Source organism: Pogoniulus pusillus, chromosome 8, assembly GCF_015220805.1.
Source record: "Pogoniulus pusillus isolate bPogPus1 chromosome 8, bPogPus1.pri, whole genome shotgun sequence".
In the NCBI taxonomy this organism is placed as follows: Eukaryota; Metazoa; Chordata; class Aves; order Piciformes; family Lybiidae; genus Pogoniulus; species Pogoniulus pusillus.
The window spans coordinates 33664121-33689688 of record NC_087271.1 but is presented as its reverse complement, the minus strand read 5'-3'; the positions used below and the strand labels follow the sequence as shown (position 1 = coordinate 33689688).

Sequence of the window (25568 nt, the reverse complement as noted above, 5' to 3'; positions counted from 1 at the left end):
TGAAGTGATAAATTCTTAAGTGTTTATAAAGCCAGCGCTCTCCAAAAATGCAAAATCCCACTCTTCCAAAACACTGACCAACAACCTTTCCTCTGAAGTATATACTAGCATAAGCTACCAAGACACACTTGCACTGCTCATACAAATCATGGCTTTTACTTACTCCTTAAACTTAATATTGCAACGGTTTCCTATTTCAGTTTTGCTACAGCGCTGCTGTCACTAAACGTATTTTATCTTAACTCTCTTCATACCCCGTTAAGTACAAAACACTAAAGTAACCCCTAAGTACCTTTAAATCAGGCTTCTCCACGTAGTGCGGCTGACAGGGTACTATTTCACGTTCATTTTGCATAGAGCGTAACGACTTCTTCAGGTAGCTTCAGGAGCTTCACTGGCCCAGCTCCTGTACCTCACCCACACACTCGGGCTGCAATGCCACAGCCTGCCTTTGACTTCCCAGCTCGCTCTGGCAACTAGTTGTCTTGGTGCTGAGCAGGTCTTTGCTCCTCTAGAGACTAATAGCCTTGTATTTGAAATTACTGATAAAAGAATTTAATTCAACTTCAAATTTTTTTTAAGAAAGCGTAATACTAGGTCCAAATTAACACATCCTAAACTGATTTCAAACTGCAAGGACTAACTTTCTGCATTTCTTTTTCCCGATCTCAAAGGTCTCTTTGAGAGACCTTTACACTCTTCAAAAGCAAGTAAAGAGCAGGTAACATTTAAAACGGGGACAAAACCCCTCCTTGATACAATATTTTTTGCCTAACCTTTCCAACAATCAGTGTCAGCTCCAGTTACAACAACAGTAGGAAATCTGACAACAGGAAAAAAGGAAACATCCTGCAGCTGGCTTCGAGCAGACATCACCATGCTTCTCCTTGGTAAATCCCCCCCAGAAGCCCCTTCTTTACTGCCCTTAGGAAGCAGAGGCTTAAGGAAAGATGCAGTGCAACGCAGACAGGCGCAGACCCTGTGCGTCTCCTGGCTGCCAAATCTTCCCGTTTAAAAAAAAACATTAAACAATACAGCATTAGCCAACGCTCTGGGATGCTTTCAGAGACAAAGCTATATAATAGCTGCTTCCAATTAGGGGCGACAGCTCGAATCGCTTTATTCGTCAGAGCAGGCCGGTGGTTTTCGGGAGGTACAGCCCAGAGGGCCCGGTGTGGGCCGCGGCCGCTGCCCGAGCCGCGCCGGGACCCCGCCCCACGCCACTCTCAGCACGCCGTCGGCCCCGGCCGCCTCGCACCGAGAGCCCTCCCTTCCCGTTGCTTCAGTGGAAGGCAGGGGGTGCACACAAAGAAACCCGACCTGGTGCGCCCATCCCCGGGCAAACGGCGGAGGCGAAGCGGCGGGGCGGCCCCCCCGGGGCGGCGAGCGCCATGGCTGCTCCCAGCGCCGCGCGCTCCCCCACACCCCGGACGCGGCGCTCCCGACCCACCGCCCCATCGAGCGCCCGCCCCCCTCAGCTCCCCCTGCCTCCCTCCGCTGCTTCCAGCGCCCCGTCCCTCCGGCTCCCGCCCCAGCCCACCCCTGTCCGGTGCCCGCGGCGCCAGCGTCGAACAAAGCGTCTCGGCGGCCGCCTCTGCGCCGGCCGCTCCGCGCCTCCCCCAATGAAACCGCCTCGACAGACAAGGGAAGGCGGCGAATCCCAGACACAATGAGAGGCGAGCCAGGACTCACCCAAAGCTCTGTGCCCCAGCTCATGGCTGCCTCGCGAGCAGGGCTGGCTCCAGAAGAAGCGACGGCGGCGATCAGCCGTCGGGCGGCGGCCGGAAAAGGAGTCCCGCCGGTCAGCGCCGGTGCCCTCGGTCACTGGGGAGAGACGGCAGCAAGAAACAACGTCGCTGCCAGCTCCAGCTCCGCCTGAGTCGGGGAGGGGGCCAGCCGCGAAGGAGACTGGGAGAGGGGCGTGCCCGGCTGAGGCGGTGGGGGCCGGGACGGGGTGAGGCCGCCGCTCCCGCCGCGCCGCCGGCAGCCCGTAACGACCGTTGGGCGGCGGCGTGTCGCCGTGCCCAGCGGCCGCCGTTCTCGGGTGCGTCGTTACTCATTAACGCGGGGTGGAGAGGAGGGAGGAATAAGACGCATGGCAGGAGGCGGCAACGAAGCCGCGGGTCTTTGTATGCCGGTCCGAGGCCTCCTTCCCTTTCCTGGGAAAACGCTGACTCACGCCCGAAAGAGAGGAGAGTGGCGCCTACCTGCCCCCGACCTGGCGGGGCTCCTGCCCTCCTCACCTGGTGCCGTGGTGAGAGAAGGAAATACGCATGGAAAGCCTTGGGTTTTTGTTGCTTTGTTGAGTCCATAGGTGCGCGGGTAAATCGCAGAATCTAGGAAAGGCGAGGCTGCCTGCCGAGGAAAGCCACCCTGGATTTGATGGGAGTAGTTGAGTAAAGCCTATCGTTGAAGGATGACAACAGGGACTTTGGCCAGCAGCTTGAAAAGGAGAGGTGTAAATTTCTGACAAGGGTTTATTTTTTGCCACTGAAAGGGTCCGGTAAGAAACTACTAACAGCGAAAGGCTTTGAAAGCCACCAGAATGAAATTCTGTCACGGCATCAATTTCTTCTGTTTCTTCTAATTTCTGCATAGAATCACTTTTGTAGACTGCAATAAAAAGTAAAAATAACTGTTGTGTTCTGTCTCTACATCATGAAACAAAAATTACTTAAATCCAGGGTTTTTATGGTCATTTCTAGGTAGTCAGGTAGTGTTTCTTTGCATCACAAAGATGGAAAGTATGGAAACTCAAGTCCTTCTACATGGATATGAAGTGATTGTATTAAATTCTGATGTTAATATTACTCTACCAAAAATAATTAGATGACAAATCAGTAATTTCTGGAGTAAAATGTTTAAGCTAGTCATTTTAGATGAGAAATTTATTTGGTTCTGTGGGGATCCACAGAATTAAAAGATGTGCCACATAGTCTTATGGCTTACATGTATGATAAAAGAGTCATAGAATCAACCAGGTTGGAAGAGACCTCCGAGATCAGCCAGTCCAACCTAGCACTCAGCCCCACCCAATCAACCAGACCATGGCACTAAGTGCCTCATCCAGGCTTTTCTTGAACACCTCCAGGGACAGTGACTCCAGCACCTCCCTGGGCAGCCCATTCCAATGCCAATCACTCTCTCTGCCAACAACTTCCTCCTAACATCCAGCCTAGACCTCCCCGGGCACAACTTGAGACTGTGTCCCCTTGTTCTATTGCTGGTTGCCTGGCAGAAGAGACCAACCCCACTTGGCTACAACCTCCCTTCAGGTAGTTGTAGACAGCAATGAGGTTTGCCCTGAGCCTCCTCCAGCCTAAACACCCCCAGCTCCCTCAGCCTTTCCACACAGAGCTGTAGACAGCAATGAGGTCAGCCCTGAGCCTCCTCTTCTCCAGGCTACACAACCCCAATTCCCTCAGCCTCTCTTCATTGGATTTGTGTTCCGGGCCCTTCACCAGCCTTGTTGCCCTTCTCTGGACACATTGCAGCACCTCAACATCTCTCTTGAATTGAAGAGCCCAGAACTGGAAAATCATTATGTCCAACTATTGACTCAGCACTGCAAGGTCACCACTAAACCATGTCCTTCAGCACCACATCCACACAAATTTAGGACCTGCTGCCAGTTTGAGAAGAGCAAGGATTCTTCCCTTACTCATCACTCCAGGAAAAATCACCTCTCCAATTGTTTCAGCTTAGAAATGTAAAAATTAACCCTAAAGGTTAAAGTTAAAAATTTCAACCTTAGAAGCCCCATTAGAGTATTGGAAATTAATCTACCAGAAAATAGAATCTAAATTCTAGATCTTTGAGAGTCCAACTTTTGGCATCCAGAAGCTTTGAGCATCAGGCTTTTGGCACTCAGATTTGAAATACAGGCCTGCATGAAACCTACATCAAGAGTTTGAATATGTTATATTCATTTTTTTTATCACTATGTATTTTTTGGCTTGTGTTGGTTGATTGATAACCTGAATCCTCAGGTTCTTTTACTTAACTGTCATTTTAAAATTCATTAATTGCTCCCCTTCTTGCAAAATGTGCAAAGCCAACATTCTCAGCATGTAAAGATTTGTTCTGAGTTCAGAGCAATACAACAGAATTGAATGTTTTATGATGATTTCTAGCTATTTTAGGAGAAGGTAACTCCAGCCTGTATCACAGACATGCAAAACCAATACTTAATTTAGCTTCTCAATAATACTTTAAAAGCCTAATTCTATCTACTGAGACATTCTCCTAGGACAAACAGGATTCCTTCCTTCCAGGCAGCTCTCCTCAAAAAACCCTTTACAAGCCTCAAGGTAAAAGCAAGTATGAGGAGTGGATGATGTTGCAGATATTTTGGGCAACTTCACAACCTCCAGAACAGGTTGAGAAGCTCCTCTGAAATACCACGTGAAATGAGAGGTATTATCACAGCAGCCTCTGGGCTATATCTAACTTTTAAGAGCATATGTACACTATAAAGAAGAGCTGTAACAATTAAATAACAAAAAAACCCAAACAACAAAACCACACCAAATACAAAACTAAGCAGGCTTTTAACAAGCTATTCCTAGTTGACTGGATAGGGCTGGGAGATAGGTTGGACTGGATGATCTTGGAAGTCTCTTCCAACCTGGTTGATTCTATGATTCTATGGTTGCATTAGAGCACTACTGCAGTCTGGCTAGTTATTCATGTTCAGAACTTAACAATTAGACTTGGGAAGTAAGGCTGATTAGGACAGAATTAGTATACTGTTTCTGGGACCCAACCTAGTGTTTCTGTATGGAAGCATAATGAGTCATTTAGTTGTATCAGTTCATAGAATCATAGAATCAACCAGGTTGGAAGAGACCTCCAAGATCATCCAGTCCAACCTAGCACCCAGCCCTGTCCAATCAACTAGACCATGGCACTAAGTGCCTCATCCAGGCTTTTCTCTTCAGTACTTCCAGGGATGGTGACTCCACCACCTCCCTGGGCAGCCCATTCCAATGGCAAATCACTCATGATTAATTTGGAGTGGCAGAAAAAATTGCCTGGCACTCCCTGTGGGTGCACATTCTAAAGAAAGAAGCAGCTTCGCCTTCCATTGCCACAAAAATCAGCAGGACCAAACAAATTGCTTCCAAATATCAGTTTCTCATTGTGAAGTGCTATAAATCCTTTTCTCTGCTGGCCAGCAGTTTGTCATATTAAGACTGGATTTTTACTTCACAAAGAAAATCAACTGTTGCAAACCCATCAAGAATTACCTCTTTTTGCTTCAAGACCAAAATAATTCATCTCTCTTCCTTCTTTACAGATGTATTCCCCCTTTTGCCAACACTAAGTGATCTAATTTTGAAAATATTGATGTTCATAACACCACCATGTGATGAGTGGGTAAGAATTACATCACAGCTCAGCAAGTACTTCAAAAAAAAAGAACAGGCACTTCCACTTGTGCTGAGTTCTTCACAGACTTCCTCTGTCTCTCAGAGGTTAACAATAACCAGCAATAGACAGAATTCATAGCTATGACTTACTTTCACTAGGCTTTTATTTCAGCTATTAAGTATAATTAAGCTTAGTTTCACTCTGAGTTTCACATTGAGATGGGTTTTTTGTTTGGGTACTTTTGTTTGGATACTTTTGGGGTTTGTTGTTGTTTGGGGTTTTTTTTTTGTTTTTTTTTTTTTTTTTGTTGTTGTTTGGTTTTGTTGTTGTTGTTGTTTGGGGGGTTTGGGTTTTTTTTCTCTAAACCAGAAACTTTGCATGAAAATACATTAGTTAGACCATACCAACCCTGCTTCACAGCAGAAGGAATACTGCACTCAATTACTACAGGCTCAGACACTGCTTAGGGTGATCTAATTTTTCTCCTTTCTCTGGAGTTTTGTGGGAAGAACTATACTCCCCTCCCTTTCCCAATCTGTACTGAAGTGCATTTTATACAGCAGAGAAAAAATAAGTTTCTTCTTTTGCCCTTGTCTCAGCAAGCAAAACAGAAAGATGCTACCAGCAACTGGATAACAGAACTGAAAGGACACTACTTGCACCAGTTAAAAATAGGAGAAAAGAAGAGCTTCCATCTGCTTTTATGAAATATCCTGTGCTCACTCATTTTGCCTTCTAGCCAAGAGCACATCTTTCCATGCCATACATAGCAGATAAAATGCAGTATCAAAGTGCATCAACTGCCATATTCTGAGTACAAACAGCTGTTTCATTTAGAGGAATTTGCCCTTTTTTCCAGTGAAGCAATCCCATGGTAATACAGCATTTCCTTTTGATAGTACACAACTGCATCCCAAGCTGGAGGCTGGACAATTAACAAAACATAAAGGAATATCCATAAATATCAAAATACAATTTTCAATTCTTTAATGCTTGCATTATCTGCTTGAACACTATAAAACCACTTAACTTTTATTGCACATACTTTCAGGATTGTATCAGAACATAACTATAAATGGTAGCTTTGCTACTTTAATATCTGAAATCTCCAGATCACCAAACCCATGTCACAGAATCATAGAATCATAGAATCAACCAGGTTGGAAGAGACCTAGAAGATCATCCAGTCCAACCTAGCACCCAGCCCCATCCAGTCAACTAGACCATGGCACTAAGTGCCTCATCCAGGCTTTTCTTGAAGACCTCCAGGGACAGTGCCTCCACCACCTCCCTGGGCAGCCCATTTCAATGGGAAATAACTCTCTCTGTGAAGAGCTTCCTCCTAACATCCAGCCTATACTTCCCTAGGCACAACTTGAGACTGTGTCCCCTTGTTCTATTGCTGGTTGTCTGGGAGAAGAGGCCACTCCCCACCTGGCTACAATGTCCCTTCAGGTAGTTGTAGACAGCAATGAGGATGTCATCTCCATTATCCCACCAACTCCACCCATGCACATTTCTTTACATTAAAAGAACATTAAGCTGTATCTAGTATTCAGAGTTAAGTTTAGCTATGGTGAACTCGAACAGTCAACATTTTTCATTATTATATTATCTCCAGGCATAAAGATTATTAGATTTGAGAGAATAACAAAAGACCTGAAGAGTAACTGTTCCCTGCATCAATTAGCTAGCATACATTTCCAGCATATGGATTGAGATACTGTATCAAAACTGAAAGATGGAGTCTGTTATGGTACTAGTTCAAGCTGCAGAAAGATTAATAATGCATGCATGTGTAACTAAGGGTCAGCAACATCCATTTTCAGACTTGCTAAATATTTTATTATCATCTGACTTTGAATCATGATCAGAAATACAAATATACACGTAGCTGTGTGAAATCTGCCCTAACATTTGAACATAATCAGTATCCTGGGTTAATAGCTAATCTCATTAAAGGAGTTTTAATTTAAAACTGGTTAATGAATTCTCGACAGAGACTGTAAGGTTCAGTCAACAGGTTCAACACGTCCAGCTGAAACCTATGTAGAGAACTTGGCAGCCGCCTGCTGGCAAGTGAAAGAACAAGCACTATAACATAATACCAACCTGTTTCTGCTGTAATCAATCAGATCCTATTGCACTGAATAATGTACGAGTTACATTACTCTGAAACCGAGAAAGCCAACGGTCCCTTGATTGTCCAACCTTCCACACAACTGCAGGTCTTACCTCCTTTAAAAGATCTCATTTCAGTGGTCAGTGCTTTCATTTCAGGCATCCTTCCCTTGTAAGTTTAAATCTGTCCTTTTCTCACGAGAAGGTTGATGTCCATGTTGCACTATATCACATGTAATGGGTACATGAAAAAACTGAGAACAGATTACAGTCTGGAGGGAAACTCATGAAAATTCATACATCCAAAATTTTCTCTGTCCCTTCCACTATCCATCACTTTGAAAGAACAAGAATTAGTATGGAATCATAGAATCAACCAGGTTGGAAGAGACCTCCAAGATCAGCCAGTCCAACCTAGCACCCAGCCCTAGCCAGTCAACTAGACCATGGCACCAAGTGCCTCATCCAGCCTTTTCTTGAACACCTCCAGATATGTAGAGGTAGCTCTCCACATTTACAACTTAAGAAAAGGGAAACAGGCTGTCAAGCCCTAGTTGAGCATTTGGCTCAGGCTGTGGAATAGAAATACGCTGTATTCCTGTAGTTGATGTGACAATACATCATTGCCATGACAAAGTCATATGATCCCTTTCCTAACATATGCAGGAGCATCACCTGCTGCATATTGCTATCCTTGATTATTCAAGCTTATGCTAGACTCATCCACACAGCAAAACCCCATGCTTATTTGATTTGTGAATGATTGATGTACAGAACTATTGAATTCACTGTCAAATTACTTTGTTGCAAAACCTCCACTCTGCAACTATTGCCTCAGCTGCATTCTAGCAGAGTACCACAGGAAAGAACAGCCTCCAACTCAAGCTTTCACAGTATTTGCTTCCTTCCAAGAATGCACAGCTTTAGCATACTTGTCGCCCCATTTATCCCAGAACTGGGATAATTACTTCCAATGCCATTATTAAATTCCCCAAATCGCTAACATCTGTACCTATGTTTGCATGGAAACAAAAAGCACTCATTTCAAATCAGAAAAAAAAAATCAAACTAACCACAAACATCTTTTGAAAGGGAACCTATCACTCCCAATTGCCAGCAAACTTCATCTAGCCTACATCAAGTCTCACTGATGCTACTTTTCGTCAGCGAGTTATACCCTAGATAAACTCTAGTCACAGACAATGTATTCATTGAGTTGGCCTTTATCGAGTCCAAGGGGTCAGAGATCTTGACTGTCTAGTTTACCTGTAAGCAAAATCTATCTTAACACTGCTGTAAGTTGCAAATTAAAACTCTTTCATCTTACACAGATGAACAGCATAACACTGAAAGTAATTTTAACCACAGCATTCTTAACCTTTCATATTATATGCCTTCTTCCACACTGTTTGCTCGTGACTTACACAAAATCACAACTGAACACTGGGAGACTAAAATGAGGTATACATATCAGAGTCAGGGTTTAGCTGTTTCACAATGATCATGAAGTCAGTCCATGTCCTTGACTTGGCACTGCTTGAAAATTATGAAAAGGTCAACACAGACATTATTCCATAAAGTACTCATAGAATAGAATCACAGAATCATAGAATCAGTCAGGATTGGAAGGGATCACAAGGATCATCTAGTTCCAATGCCCCTGCCATGGGCAGGGACACCCTACCCTAGAGCAGCCTGGCTTTAAACACCTCCAGGCATGGGGCCTCAACCACCTCCCTGGGCAACCCATTCCAGGGTCTCACCACTCTCATGGTGAATAACTTCCTCCTCATGTCCAGCCTGAATCTCCCCATCTCCAACTTCGCTCCATTCCCCGTAGTCCTGTCACTGCCTGATATCCTAAAAAGTCCCTCCCCAGCTTTTTACCTCCTTAATGGACTTAGGAGTACCATGTACAATTGGGGTTTTTGGAGACTTTTTCCATTCCAAAAATTCCTTTCCACTGTTTCAATGCCAAATGCAACTAGGCACTTTAAGTACTGAAACCCAAATAGCATTTAAAGTATTTTATGTTTAGAATCATCCCTAAAATAATTCATTTGCAAGTAATTCAGTATGGTAAATGCAACTATATTCATTATCCACATCATGCAGACATACACTTTATTAAAATAACAGAAAAGAAAGATTTTGCAAGAAAGTCACTTAAGAAAGCACTGTGCAACGTGACTGTTAGAATAATTATGGAAAACCCAGAGATAACCTCTTAAGAGACACATCATTATACAGGTTTCTTCTGAGACAAAGTAGCAATACAGTCTACTAACCAAACTTTGCACTCTATGTATCTGATATACCAAAAGATTAGTGGTATCACAAATTCAGAAACCTCTTCTTTGCTGAACAGGTAGTATATGGGAGCACAATAATAAAGTAAGACAAAATTCTCAAGTTTGTTTGAAGATCAGTGAAGATTTTCTCCCTGTGGCTGCCAGAGTTTACTTTTTGTACTTGAGGTGGAATAGCTGAAACAGTGAAGCAGTCTCTAAACCAGACTGTCTACATGAAATTAATTCAACAGGGAAAGTAACATATATTTTCATTTCCCTGTCCTCTGCCTGTGGTCTTTCACTTTGTTAAACTGGAAGTCTTGCAGTAGATTATACCTGATCTGTGGGGGTTTTCTCCAACTTTGTAAGATAAGAAGGTCAGGTTATGAAAAATGCATATACACAAAATGCAACTCCCAAGGGAAAAGAGTGCAGGTCAAACCCAGAAAGATTGTTTGCAAGCATTAACTACTCCAGTGAACAGCAATGCCATCCAACATCATGCAGGTTGTAAAGATTTTGGTCACAAGAAGTGTTCAGTTGTGTCAACAACGGCAGAGTTTTAGTAGCCTTGACTTTTTTTTTCCTATATAAATGCAATGAAGAAGACAGACTAATCATTAAATATAAAAGCAATTTTATAAAAACACATCAGAATTTTATTGCTTGAAGAATACAGCATATGAAAAAGCACAAGAATGTTCAAAAGAAAGGTCACAGGGATCCAAACATATTACACCATACATACCAGATGCAGTAAAATGTTAACCTGAATTCTGCATCAGAAAGGAAAGTTGTGAAAATATACCTAATATTATTTAAAAGGAAAAGACTCATTTAAAACAGAAAGTGTGAAGGTGTTACAGTACAAATTAGAAAAGCCAACACTGCACATTAATATTGTATCACTAGACTAGATTTCCTACCTTTGGTACTTACACCTTTATGGAAAACCACTTCCTCATTCAAACCTTGTCTAATATATATTTCATAGTGTCCACAGAAGGGTTTGTTTTGGTCTGGGGGTTTGGGCCTGTTGTGTTCTTCTTTTTTTTTCCATGTGTTTCTGAATTTTCACTGCATTAATGCATTTAAAAAAACATTCACATTTATGCAATATCCAACTTAATCTACCTCAAATTTAAATCAAAAGTCACCATATGACTGAAATATGAATATATGCCAATTGTACCTTGTTTAGATCTTTAAGTAAAAATGGGCACACCATTTTCTGTTTCCATCCTTATATAAACAGGCTGCTGCAGACCTCCTCAAGCATTTTAACTGGAGCAACTTACTGAGGACATAAGTCAATAAAACAATCCACCTTGTCAGAGAGCTATAAGATCATCTACAGCAGCATGCAAGTGGCTTTTCTAGTCTGTTCAGATTAGTGTACCAGAAGATATGCCAGTATTACTTCAAGTAACACATTAAAACTCAGCAATGGTCACTACTGTGCTTTATTTCAACACAAAGAACAGCTGCTCATCCATTAATCAACAGAATTTCCAAATCAACTATCAAAAGGACTACAACATCACTTCTGTTCCACGTATTGCTGATCACTCTTAGGGAACAGTTTTATCAAAAACCTGGACTTGCCTATGAAACAATTTGAATGAACAAAATGTTATCTTGCAACAAGGTATTTTAGTAATCCAGTGGCAATCTAGTCTGGAGAATAGTTATCACTATGCTTACAACAATGACTATATCAATTCCCTCTTTTATGGTAAGCATGCTCTTAGCTTCAGCTTTTGCTTTCCCAGCCTTGAATACTTAATCATTACCAGTTACATCAGTGGGACTAAAACAATTTTGTTTCATCAATTTCCAGCTTTATGTTTCAACAATATGAACAGACCTGGACTACGAAATACCATCAACAACAGTTAACATTAAACTGGAGTGAAATAGAAGAGTTAGTTCTTCAAACCAGGTAGTCTCTGAAGTGAAATACTCAGTTAGGACTATCAAAGGTGTCATAATAAAACCATGGGTTTATTTTTTCACCCCTATACAAAAAAAAAAAAAGAGACAGATTTTGTACAACTATTAAACATACTTTTCCTAGCTTGGCAAAATGTATGACTTTCAAATTTTAACAAGTGTGGTATTTGAGCATACACAGTATTTATTGCCATATACATCCTCATTTTAAAAAGAACTAAGAATTCAGACTCTACAATGCTGAACTCCGCTTTTTCCCATTAACAGATTATGTCTACTGTACCACTCCCCCCAAAACCAATTAAAAATTCTAAGTAAGATTTTATAGTTTAGTTAAAAGGGAAGAAATGCAAATGTGGATTTAGAGGCTTCTGTATAAAGCTCACTCTATTTTATAAACTCGTTGTTTATTGATCAAATAAATGACGCACTGCTATCTAAAATTTCCATATACACCATTAAAAATCCAAAGTTGATATGATAATGAACCTTAAATCTTCAAGAATTCAAAAAAAGACAGTTTATACATGTACAGCACACAACAGCAGACACCCCTAGAATACCAATTGCCAGTCCATTATGCATACAAACTTACAGGTAAGCATTCATTTCACTGTTTTCATTGTGCAGGAAAAGTATTTCTTAATAAAGACAAACTCAGCTGGTGAATATCAGATATCATCTTCATCATCTTCATCCTGAGAGGATCCTGCCTGATTGGATGCACTGGCTGAGGCAGCAGCAAGCTGTGCCTGTTGAGCTGCTTGTTGCATCTGTAGCCATTCCTGCTGTGCCAGTTCTGCTTGCTGTTGTCTAGCCTAAAGACAGGAATTTAATTGTTAAGGCAAAGATAGCTTGTGAAGAATCTCCAGAGCACCTTATCTTTAGAAGCAGTTTTATCTGCACCTGCAGATGCCATTTGCATAATTTTTATTAACTATGCACATAAAACATATCTAGAAGTGCCTTAATTATTTGTACCAAAATGTTTTGTGATATTCTCTGTCTGAACACGCCACTATTTGGAGGATTTGCAGTTACAAAAACAAGAGGCAGGAGCTAGTGAACTTATCTTCCATTTTAAGGATTGTGCCAAAACACTTCCTAATGGAAAGGCAAAGCAATGGAGATTTTAGGCTTCAAATTCAAGAGATCTTAACCTTTAATCACAGTTCACAGAGGAAAAGAGCCCTACATTCTTGATTACAAATCTTAAAACTTGTAATTATGCAATCATCCAGTTGTAGCACAAAGTCACATACTATTACAAACCCACAGAGAAAGCCATAATCTTAATTTGCTAGACAACCTTTGGGAAAAAGAGCAATGCAAAGTCTTCTCAAATTCAGGCATGCAGATTGAGGCTGTCTTTGCTACAGAAAGGTATAGTTAGTCCTTCACTGAAAAGTGTAAGATATTATAACAACATGTCAGTAGTTCAGCTGGTGACCTCTCTTTTTTCTAGCAGGGATTTCACTTCTTCTTCAGCAGCTACTGTCAATTGCGACAGTACACTAATCAATTGTGTTAAACTTTAATTTCTGTTTTCAGTGAACATTAGAAAAAACTTATTAAAATTAAAAATCTTGTCTTCTTTACTTTTTTACTTTCACCAGTCATCACTATGACTGTAACAATTACCATTTCTTTTCCAATCCCATTGGATTCATTGAATTTTCCTTTTTCTGTTTTTTCTCCTCTCTGTCCAAAGCATCAACAAAAAAAGATGGCACCAAAACATGATACCTTGGAAAGCAATAAAATTTTAACTGCATAGCCAAGTGAAAAAAAGAGAAGTCTTCCTTGTTGTAAGAAGCATCAAATTTCCTCAGTCTGCTCCAGCATTAAAAGAAAATACTTTCAGAGATAGAAACCTCAATGAAGACTTTACGGTACTTGAAATATCAAGTGGTACTGAAGTTATAGGGGTTGGAAAACAATTTAAGACATCGTAAAGTTTTAAACAAAGGAAGAGATCTGCTCTTATAGAAGAGGCAAAAATATTTATCACACAATAAAACAATGGAGCTTCTCACCAATCCCACTACAGTTAAGATTAGTGTATGCTCAATGAGGTGGTACACGTGCATGCACCACGAATCGCAAGCTCAGCACATCACTCTGGAAGGCTCATTTTGTCAGTGTCCAAGCTCACTGCCACATTTACAACAATATCCTTCAGCCATTTCAAAAATGGAAAGAAAAATTAAAATTCCATTGAGCTGTATTGATAAAGAAGCTTTATAAGCATCTGGTAAATTTAACTCATTTATTACACCTATGAACTTCAGTGTGGAAACATCAAAGGCACTTGCACTTATGGACATGCATGTCTTGCACTTACAGACATGCATGGACATCAGGATAAGCCACTTCCCTGAATTCAAATACTTATCAAAGCTATAGGCATAAAAAAAATCATACATTAACAGACAAGTATTTTAAAACCAGAGCAAGAAATTGCTCTATTAACAAGATCAGCAGAAATAAACAAACATACATTTGTTTATTACTAAGAATAATTACAGCACTTCCAACAGCATACTACAACTAGTATGATTGAAAAATTAGACTATCAGTCTAAGCATGATTTTCCATATTACTAAAGAAGATTAGAAGAAAAAAAAAATCACTCATACAATCTTCTCAAGCTTAATCTACACATTAAGGTATAGTATCACAGAATATAAAAAGAACACACCTCCAAGAGTCATTCCTTAAGATACTGTGTGTTTACACAAGGTGGCCAGACTGCAGTTTGTTCTTTTTTTTTCCTTTTAATGTTACTCAGTAGCTAGTGCTCCCTAAATACATCTTATTTTTGCTGCATTATTTTGTATACCATGCTAAGTTTATTTAACAAAACAGTAAGTAATAGGCAGGTATCAAATTGATCTGTAAATCTTACTCTTAATCCAGAAGCAGCCATATTGGTCTTTTTAATGTTAGTACAGCCAAACAAGTCAGGCATGCATGGATTTATCTTAACTAGTTCACTGTATGCTGATAATAACCACATGGCATGCTGAAATTTTAAATGCCTTAAAATTCATCATGCAGTCAAGATTAAAATAGTTGGCATGCTGTAACATGAAAAACAACAGTTATTGTTTCTGCAAAACACAGGTACAGCAAAGGGGAGAGAAGGTTGCGGTAATCAGACATGATAACACGTAACTGAATAAGCATTTTCAGTGGAAGAAATGAAAGTAATCAAAATGAAAAAGTTAAGAGTCATGCCATGAATAAGAGAAAAGTGAAATTCAAAATTTTCTCTCAAAGGAGAATGGAGGAGAATGTGTGTGCATGCAAGACTTGCAGGCAAATGATTTTCCTATGCCTGAATTGCCTTTTTAAAAATTTATGTGTGAATTCACTCTATTAGAGTCTTGCCAAGAGTAAATGAAGGTAAGAAAGAGCAAATTAGACATTTTTAACAATTAAATGTTTCTTTCAAGGCCTAAGAAATAACATCTGTGCACTGATGGCCAGATTTTCACTTCTTAATGCATCAAAACTGCTAATTTCCTAGAACACCAGCTGTCATTCATTTATTTTCTCAGACACCTAATTCCTGATGTATTCTCTACAGCAGAAGAGAAATACCTAAGTAGCAGCAAACCCCATGCTTTTTAAACCTTGAGTAGTCTTACAGGTCAAATCACAGAAGTAACAAGTAGCAGCATCTTGCTAGTTGACTTTCCCCAATTCAAACAGGCCAAGGTCAGCAGCATCTCAGATGCCACAGCAATTCACAAGGCAGGACATACCTCTTGAGATGCACACAAGTTTTTGCAGCACTTGATATGCAGCATTAATTATCCCAACCTCATAAGTACTGCTTCACTTACTTTTGCAAATAATTCCTGTTGCTGTCTTAGAAGCTCTTCTTCTGGAATGCCAAGGTTCTCCAAGCGTGAACTGGCCTTTCTTCTCTTTAGTGCTACTGTTTTGCATTCTTGTAAGACTTCTTTTACTTCACTGATATAGGAGCCAAATCCCAAACTTTCTAGTGCTAGAAAGAAAGAAAGCATGTTATCTTTAACAAAGCTTTGGGTAATAGATAACTGTTTGTTTAAAAGATTTTTTAGACCTTTTCACCTCTTGGTGAAAACCTATCAACGTAGTAACTTTTAGTATCTATTTTCCTAGTCTCATCTCCTGTGTCATTTAAGAGTGCAATTTTTCAGGCTAACAAAATTAAGGTTAGTCATATACAACCAAAGAACCCTACACATACAGAGAATTCAGGTTTTTCAATTACATTTTGCTAGAGATAGTTGTTTTTCTTCAAAACACCTCTTTCTCTCATCTTCCATGCATCAGAATCAAGCAGAATTTACACAAGTAAAAAGTCTTTCCTATCTGAATTGTTAACCTCATCTTTCAGGGATTTTATCTTTCTAGTTTTGTTGCAAAAAGACATCAGCAGAAGGCAAATTAGCCACCTCTAACAGAGCATGTAAAATGATCACAGATTCTTCATTAAGGCAGTAACAACTAATAATACCTTAGCTCTATGCATTTAAGCTTCCATCTTTTAACAGACATTCACGTTTCAAAGGGCAAGGAGCTAAAAATGCATAGTTCACACATTTAAAGCTATACAAAATGATGAATGAGCTCTTCATTGTTTTATTTCACCACGGAAACCCTTTGATTTATCTCCACATGAAAACATATTTGGAAACTAAAATCTTGCCCAAAGAAATCTAAAAAGGCAGCTGTGCCCTTCAACAACATGGGAAAGATGATAAACACCCAGGTAGAACATGTCACTAAAGACACACTCTGTTTCCTGATTCACCATCTACTACAACACACCTCATGAGTGGAATTAGTATGGAATACACCAGAAATATTACAGAAGCAACTATTTTACTAAAAAGGTCTCAGTCTAATAGAACATACAGGTCCCTTCTGATGCTTACACAAAGCAAAGTCTTCTTTATGGAATGACAGTTGTTTTAACCCTTGCCTTACTTTACTTCAACCTTATGTCACAAGTTCTTCAAGAAATAGCACTAAAACTGCACAACAGTCATCAACAACTTGTTATAAGCTCTGAGTTATGCTACCTCAGACTATAACATTAACTCTGTAAGCAACACTTTCCTATCCATAATTACATCAACATGCCATTGTATCCTGCACCTAAACAATAACCCAAAGGCTTTTTGTAAGGTTTCAGCTTCCAACCTGTACTCAGAGACAAGTCATAGAATGGTTTAGGTTGGAAGAGACTCCAAAGATCATCCAGTGCCAACACCCTGCCATAGGCAGGGTCACTTCCCACTAGAACAGGTCATTCAAGGCCTCATCCAGCCTGGCCTTGAACGCCTCCAGGGAGGGAGCATCCACAACCTCCCTGGGCAACTTGTTCCAGTGTCTCACTACCCTCACTGTAAGGAACGCTTTCCTAATATTTAGTCTCAATCTCCTCTCTTTCAGTTTAAACCCATTACTCCTTGTCCTGTCATTACAAGACCTTGTAAATAGTCCCTCCCCAGCCTTCCTGTAGGCCCCCTTCAGATACTGGAAGGCCACTATAAAGCATCCTCAAGCCTTCTCTTCTCCAGGCTGAAAAGCCCCAATTCTTCTAGCCTGTCCTCATGACAAAGCTGCTGCAGCCCTCTGAGCATTTCATAGCCTCCTCTGGACTCACTCTACAGTTTGATGTCCTTCTTGTGTCGGGGGCTCCAGAACTGCACACAGTACTCCAGATGGGGTCTGACGAGAGCGGAGTAAAGGGGAGAATCCCCTCCCTTGCCCCGCTGCCCACACTGCTCTTGCTGCAGCCCAGCACACAGTTGCTGTCTGGGCTGCACATGCACACTGCCAGCTCATTTTGAGCTCTTCATCAACCCAGACCCCCAAGTCCTTTTCCTCAGTACTACTCTCAGCCATTTGCCAACCTGCCTGTATTTGTGCTTGGGATTTCACCAACCCAGGTGCAGGACCTTGTACTTGGTCTTGTTTAATGTCAGGAGGTTGGCCTGGGCCCACCTCTCCAGCCTGTCCATGTTGCCCTGGATAGCATCCCTGCCCTCTAGCAAATTGACTGTGCCACACAGCTTGGTGTCTTCAATAGGGCAGTACAGTGTAGTCTAACCTACATTGCCCTTATCTAGCCATGCAGGACTATCATTCCTATAGCAGATATTTGATAAATGAATTTACATAATACCTATTAAAAAAAATCGAGTTAAAAACCAAAGTGACTTAGAGATAATCAAATTACTTTAGAGACAGGATGCCAGTTCAGCCTCAGCCTGCACACAGACACTGGAAACACTTTGTTCAGTTAGCCCACAGTTTCTATGAGAAATATACCAATCTCATCCCACCTCTCCCCCCCTCAAAAAAAAAAAGACAAAGCAAAACCAACAAAAAACTCAAAATCAACCAATAACAACAACCAACAATTTCAGAAACTTGTTTAATCCAATCTCAGCAGATAAGAGGCCAATACATATCTCCTGATCTGGAACTGGTTATCTAAACATTCAGTATGTATTTAAGAATCCATTCTATTTTGAAAGAGGAATAATTTAGATATCTTATTGTATATAAGGATGTGACAGTTTGGGTGTTACCCTTCCGCTCCCCCCTCTTATGAAATCACCCAGACTAGACTCAGCTGAGCTGGAAATTAAGAATGAAGCTATATTTACAGCTTAGCACAATATACAAGCAGATATACACTAATATATACAGTTACATACAGAAATACATAAGGTAAAGGTAATACAGAACCACAACAGCCCTACCAGAAACCAGAGTCCCCAGGAGGGGCTCCTAACCACCCTTACACCTCCTTTCCACCCCTCTACCTCATCCCAGACTTTGCCTTACATTCAAGGTGAGTTTGGAGGATGGGCATGGGGGGTTAGAATGCAGAAGGATTAGTTACACAAACAGCAGGTTAGGGAGAAAAAAAGTGCAGGCAGCCAGAGACATACAGCAACTGTGTTATCTATATTTGTGTTCTTGTTCTGATCCATCTCAGCAAGCCTATGAGTGAAATAGACATCACCATTGTTTCCTTTTCACAGCCTATAATCTAATTTATCTCATTAAAATACCCTAGTTAGCCTCAAACTAGCACAAAGGTTTATTTCTTTAACTGAAGTAAATAATTTTAAGAACTCTCCAACATCTCTCTAACATCACTTAGACAAGCCTTCACAGCAAAAACACAGGTGCTCATCAAAAGAACGTTCATCGTGATCTGGGTTGGCTGACTGATTCCATCCAAATACAAACAACTCCCCAGTCTGAAGTCAAGAGCAAGATGTGTTTTTTTACAGAAATTTTAAATAGACCATCAAAGAAAATAATGTGAAGAACTGACAGTTATTTACTGAATATAGCACACAAATATATATCCAAAAGAAAATCTGTGATATAAACAGATTTGTATGACTGTTCAATATAATAAAGCTATGAAGAACCACACATCTAGGGTATTAAAAATCTGCTGGCTGTGAAACAACCTCAGAAATTTACTGCCCTGAAAGACACCAAGGCCTTATAGAATGCATACATGGAAAGGATATGAATCCCTTTATACCAGCATGATGCCAAAACGTGTGGCAGGTGATTAGCACTTCAGCAGATGTACTGTTCCAGCAAAACTCAGTCTTTCACAGAATCACTCAGGTTGGAAGGGACCTCCAAAGGCCATCTAGTCCAACTCCCCTACAGTGAGCAGGGACATCCTCAACATCAGGTTGCCCAGACCCTTGTCAAGCCTCACCTTGAATATGTCCGAGAATGGGCCCTCAACCACCTCTCTGAGCAACCTGTTCTAGCACTCCATCACCCTTATATTAAATAACTTTTTCCTAATATCCAATTTAAATCTGCTCCAACTTCAAACTACATCCTATCACTGCAAGCCTTTGTAAATAGGCTCTCTTGAGTCTTCTTGCAGGCCTCCTTCTAGAAGGTGGTGACAAAGTCTCCCTTGAGTCACCTCTTCTCCAGGCTGAACACCTCCAGCTCGCTCACCCTGTCCTCATAGAAGAGGTGCTCCAAACCCCTAATCATTTTCGTGGCTCTCCTCTGGACCCACTCCATCAGGTCCATGTCCTTCCTGTGTTGAGGACTCCAGAGCTGGATGCAGTACTCCAGGTGAGGTCTTACAAGAGCAGAGTGGCAGAATCACCTCTCTGAATCTGCTGGCTGCACTTCTTTTGATGCAGCCTGGGATGCCATTGGCCTTCTGGGCTGCAATTGCATATTGTTGGCTCATGTCCAGCTTCTCATCCATCAGCACCCCCAAGTCCTTCTACTCAGGGCTGCCTTCTATCACCCCCTCCCCCAGACAGTATTTATAGTGAGGGTTGTTCCAATCCAGGTACAGGACTCCGCATTTAGTCTTATTGAACCTCATGAGGTTCAAATGGGCCCACCTCTCCAGACCATCCAGTCCTTCTGAATGACATCCCATTCCTCTGGCTTATCAACAGCACCACTCAGCTTGGTGTCATCTGCAAACCTGCTGATGGTACACTCGATCCCACTGTCTATAACACTGATGAAAATAGACAGTACTGGTCCCAGTATAGATCCCTGAGGGCCACTACTTGTCACCGATCTCCATCTGGACTTCAAGCCACTGACCACTACCCCTATAGATGTGACCACCCAGCCAATTCCTTATCCACTGAACAGTCCATCCTTCAAACTCATATCTCCCCATCTTGGAGTACCATGTTGTGGGAGATGCTACCAAAGGCCTTGCAGAAGTCCAGATACATCACATCTGCAGGTCATCCCTTGCTCATGACACAGCTGCTCTGTCACAGAAAGCCACTAGGGTGGTCAGACAGGATTTGCTCTCAGTGAAGCCATGCTGGCTGTTTTCAGTCACCTCCCTGTTCTCCATGTGCCTTATCAGACCTTCTAGGAGAACCTGCTCCATGATGTCCCCAGGCAGAGAGGTGAAGCTGACAGGCTGGCAGTTCCCAGGGTCCTCCTTTCCGCCCTTTTTAGAGAGGGGTGTAATGTGTCCCTTCTTCCAGTCACCAGGGCCTTAGTCTGACTGACAGGACTTTCCAAATATGATGGAGAGTGGCATGGTAATTCCATCAGCCAATTTTCTCAGGACTCTCGGACGCATCTCATTGGATTCCACAGACTTACGTACATTCAGGCTCCTCAGGAGGTCACAAACCTGATTTTTGCATACAATGGGAGAGACTTCACTGCCCTAGTCCCCATCTTGTGACTTTTTAATTAGAGAGGTGTTGGGAGAGAGACTGCCAGTGAAGACTGAGGGGAAAAAAGTTGTTGTGGACCTCAGCCATCTGTTGTTACTAACTCACTGTTCTCACTCTTCAGGTTGGGTATGTTTTCTTTTACCTTCCTCTTTTCACTGATGTACCTATAGAAGGCTGCCTTGTTATTCTTTGCATCTCTTGACAGATTTGGGTCCAACTGTGCCCTGGCCTTCCTGACCTCATCCCAACACAATCTTGAGCCTAAAATCTACACGTTTATGCAGCTTGCTGAAAATTCAGTATCTTACCAAGGTAAGAATGATCACACCAAATTTAAACAACTAGGGTGGAGATGGGTAACATCTCATATTTAAAAACACCACATCACAACTATCCTTTCCCCAGATTCCTCCCACTCTCAAAGAAATGCATCTTCATGCAGTTTTTGATCAATCAGTTAAGTGCAATTAGTTCTACCTTTTTTCCTATATGAACAGGTCACTCATATCTGAGTAGATATGAGTAGACCATGCAATCAACTTCATAAAACTGGTCATTTACCATCCCATCATTTCCAGAATTCAGTGAAAGTTTAATTCTTTACAAAAAAAAAAAGCTTCAGCATGATTTGCATATTAAATGAGGCTGTTTTCTCTTTCAGGATGGAAGGATACTTGTTTGTTTACTGAAGTCTCTGACTTGGAACTAGGTTCCCAACAGTGGGATTCAACAAGAAACATGGACACCAGACTCTTCACTATTACATAGCCTTGATACCTTTGAGTACTCTCCAGGAAAAGTGCTACTGTTGACAGTAGTGAATGCTTGGCACATCCTGATGTGGTCCTGGGCAAGCTGGTCTAGTTGAAGGTGTCCCTCTCACTGCAGTGGCATTGGACAAGATGACCTTTAAGGGTTCCCTCCAACCCAATGGAATCTATAAATCTGTGAATGAAATTGGACCTCTCATGGGATGCAAGAAGCCTCTGGTTTTCTTTCTCTATGCTGTTAACAGTACTGCACCAGCCAACTGTGCTACTATACAATGAAGGACTAGGGCTGCCCAGGGAGGTGGTGGAGTCGCTGTCCCTGGACATGATCAAAAAAAGACTGGATGAGGCACTTTTTGCCATGGTCTAGTTGATGGGCTAGGGTTGATCTTGGAGGTCTCTTCCAACCTGGTTGATTCTATGACTCTGTGACTTCATCTAGCTGAAGTATAACCCAGCAGTAGGAGAAATGAGTTCTAGCTCAGCACGTGGTCACACAAGAGTGCAGCAAAGAGTAGTGATGAAATGCAGTTGCACATTACTCCTAATACAGTCCAATAGCAGGATGTCACCAACTGTCCCTTTCTCCCTCCTCAATGAAATCACCCTCCTGCTCCTTGCTTCCAATCTAGTAACTTCGTGTTTACAGGCACATTCAGACCAGCCAACTCACCTGACAGAAACTGCGCTTCCTGATAGATTCTCAAAAAGCCACAAGGTCAGCTGCATCAGCAACTGTTAGACCCAGCTTTAGGGAGGGTACAAAAAGATTCCTCTTGGCAGCACCATGTGTTTAGACTGGACTGGACCAGATGCAACAGCCATTAGCTTCGTTTTTTACCCTAAATGAACTGGCTTAAGTACTCAAAAGGAAAAACAGATCTAGATGACCACAACAAATGTATTTCAATTATTTGCTAGCATAATTATCACGGAGCTATGTTAGAAGACAGTCAAAATAGCAAGTATCTAGAATATATGAAGATGGATGAAAATTAATACTATGCCTATATACACATAATCAGTTTCCAAAATCAGCTATCTAAACTCTCATGCCTCACAGACAGATGGGTGGATCATCTGCCAACCAAGCGGCACCTCGAAGAAGCTAATAGCATATACACCACTCTCTAAAGAGAGCAGCAGAAAATGCAAGAACATCTCTTTCAGTCTCCAGAGCATTACAAAAATGGATAGATCGCCAAAGTAGAGACGAGACATCATTTGAAAGTTATTTTTCCCAACTCTAAAATCTGGTAACACAACGACACAGAAATCAGACAAATACTTGGCTCTGGGACCACCTGCTGAAGACACCCACAGAGCTGTGTGTGCACATACACACAGAGGCACTTTAGTTTCAATTTGTTTTCTGAAAACACTCAAACCCCAGGTGATTTTTTTTCTAAAGACCACCATTACTGAATTCTTACTACTGAGCAAAAAATACTTTCAGACCTAAATTCTTTACTTTCCTCAGACTTAAAGACCGTGTCTATTCTTGTGTGAAGAACAGAGCTCTTATGTTCCAGCAGTCAACTAAGGGAACTATCCATATATTAAGAAGCATCAGACTCAAATTATGCTTTTAGTGCAGGCACAAGTTTTACTCTTTACATTCTGAGCTTCTGTGATGGAGTTCCTTTGCTAAACCTCCAGGTTTACATGTATTTTACTTCCAACTTTACACACAATTTATTTAAGTTCATACATGTCATGCATTTTCTTTTGTTGCTAATAATCCAGTCAAGTACTTGAAACTCTTCTGGTAAGCAAACTGATATTATCTAAAGGAATCCGATTTTTTTTTTGGTTGTTGTTTCAGACACGGAATTATTTGCAAAAACCCACAACATTTTTAACTTAATACCACCAGAATCCTGAAAACAGCTCTAGTGCAAATGCTTACTATTCGTATCTCTAACCAAACAGCAAAGCTCTTTCACTGTTACCGCTCAAAATTTGTTTGCAGCATATATTGGTATCAATGGCCTCTGCTTAAGCAACAAAATGAATTATTGCTGACAAAGGATGCCAGCTGCAAACTTGGGAATGAGGCAAGGAAACTCCTTGTTTGTGGCAGATCTCGGTGAAAAGCACATGGAACACGGAGAGAGAACTCTCCTTTTATTGAGCAAAAGGAAGTGGCAGTCAACAGCAGAAAAATATGCCAAGAGCATAGGTCTCGTTTATGTTTTCTACAACACACATAAATATTTGACATTAAACAATTAACCTCCAAAGACAGACCTAGAGGAATATTTCACTTTTTATGGGAACCAGACAGGACGACTCTGGATTAAAGCCTGGGCCCCACAATACTCAACCATACACGTTTTGCTAGTTTCCAAAAGAAAGATGCTTAATAAAGACAGGATCTTAATACATGCTGTACAAAAAAATATGCACAACCATTCAAAAAAGCAGACCTCGTTTCACAGAGACAAAAAATACGAATGGCTTCGGAGACGCCAATCAAAGCATCCCAGAAATCGCTGAGCTACGAAATAAGAGCTGGTCCTGATCACCACCAAGAGTCTCTCTACCCACACAAAGACAACATTCCCTTGCAATCAGGCTGACAAGCCGGACAGCACATACCTTCACTGCACATTCTTAAAAGCTCCCTGTCTTGTCTCTTTTATATCGCTACAAGAAGCCACCGAGGAAAAAGTCGCAGAGGGCCAGGAGTGGCCAAGCTTGAGTGACCCGTGGCGCTGCGGGCAGCAGCACACCGCCTCCGGAAGCTTACCTTGTATGACATGCTCTGGGGAAATGGTTTTCTTCTCCGATTTGTTGCAGATCTCGTTGGCCTCGGAGGAAATGAGATGGATGAATTCAGTGCAGCAGTTTACCACCAGCTCCCGAGCATCGTTTGCGACGCGGACGTTGGGGAGCGTTTCTTTGATCATCTTGTTGATGGCAGCCCTGGGGATGGTGAGGTCGTCGTCGTTGCCCGAAGACGAGGCCATCCTGGCCGCCGCCGGAGAGGCGCTCTGCTCCCGCGCTCAGGGGCTCCCCTCAGCTCCCCCGCGGGGCTCCAGCGCGCGGGGAGCCGGCGCGGGGCGGGCGGTGCCGCGGGAAGCGACGCTGCGGGGAGGCGGCGGCGCCGCTGCTGCCGCTGGACGAGCGGGTCGGTCCGGGGACTGCCGGTACGCGGGGCCGGGAAACGCTTCTCGGGTTCAGGGCTCCCTCGGCCGCGGCGCCTGCCACTGCCGCCTCCACCACATCCTCTGGGAGCTGGCGCCGCTGCTTTATGAGCAGCTCGGGAGAAGGCGAAGCACCAACTCACTCGCACGCAGCACGGCTCCACACCTTCCTCCTCCGTCGGCGGCGGCACCGCCTGGCTCGGCAGTGAGGGCGGCCGCGAGGCGGAAACGGCCTGACTACGGGCTCGACCTGCGGGCGACGTCGGTTCCGGCGGAAGCAGGCACACACTTCCGCTGTCCGGCACCGCCCGCCCGGGGAGCCCTGGGGAGGCTGCCGGTGGCGGCTGCGGACGTGGTTCCTGCTGCGAGCAGCAGCGGTTCAGCACCCTGCGCCGTCGCGGGGTTTCTGCGCGGGGGCCGCGGCCCGACTGCACCCGGCCGCTCCTTCGAGAGGCGAGTGCTGGGTCCTGCAGTTTGGTCTTAACAACCCCGTGCAATACTATAGGCTTGGAGCAGAGCGGCTGGAAAGGAGCTGGGCAGAAAGGGGCCAAGGGGGGCTGGTGGACAGCAGTTGAATGTGAGCCAGTCCTGTGCCCAGGTGGTCAAGGAGGCCAACAGGACGCTGGACTGCATCAAGAACAGTGTGGGCAAGAGGCGTAGGGGAGTGATTGTGTCCCTGTAGTA

At 42.5% G+C, this 25568-nt stretch overlaps 2 protein-coding genes across 5 annotated transcripts in view; both read right to left on the bottom strand.

Annotated features, from left to right (window-relative positions):
• FNBP1L (formin binding protein 1 like) overlaps positions 1-2013 on the bottom strand; it is a 56393-nt gene extending 54380 nt beyond the window's left edge. The window contains exon 1 of one of the 4 annotated variants that reach the window (XM_064148038.1): positions 1693-2013. In XM_064148038.1, coding sequence (XP_064004108.1) covers positions 1693-1716 — 24 coding nt within the window. In that variant the 5' untranslated portion in view covers positions 1717-2013. Of the gene's footprint in view, positions 1-292; positions 429-1692 lie in introns of those variants that run through there. The other 3 variants (XM_064148037.1, XM_064148036.1, XM_064148041.1) reach the window with 3 other exon arrangements.
• An 8408-nt stretch (positions 2014-10421) lies between these two features.
• Positions 10422-25142, bottom strand: DR1 (down-regulator of transcription 1). Its single transcript, XM_064148028.1, has 3 exons — positions 24488-25142; positions 15590-15753; positions 10422-12556 (listed from the first exon to the last, which is right to left on the bottom strand). Exons 1-3 carry the CDS (start codon positions 24705-24707, stop codon positions 12410-12412), a joined length of 531 nt encoding a protein of 176 aa, XP_064004098.1. The 5' UTR covers positions 24708-25142; the 3' UTR covers positions 10422-12409.
• Positions 25143-25568: the final 426 nt, after the last annotated feature.

Coding starts and splice junctions, on each gene's coding strand:
- DR1 (XM_064148028.1), bottom strand. CDS start 24,707: ATGGCCTCGTCTTCGGGCAACGACGACGACCTCACCATCCCCAGGGCT. Junction 15,754..24,487: donor CCCAGAGCATGTCATACAAG/GTAAGCTTCCGG, acceptor CTTTCTTTCTAG/CACTAGAAAGTTTGGGATTT. Junction 12,557..15,589: donor AACAGGAATTATTTGCAAAA/GTAAGTGAAGCA, acceptor TCCTGTCTTTAG/GCTAGACAACAGCAAGCAGA.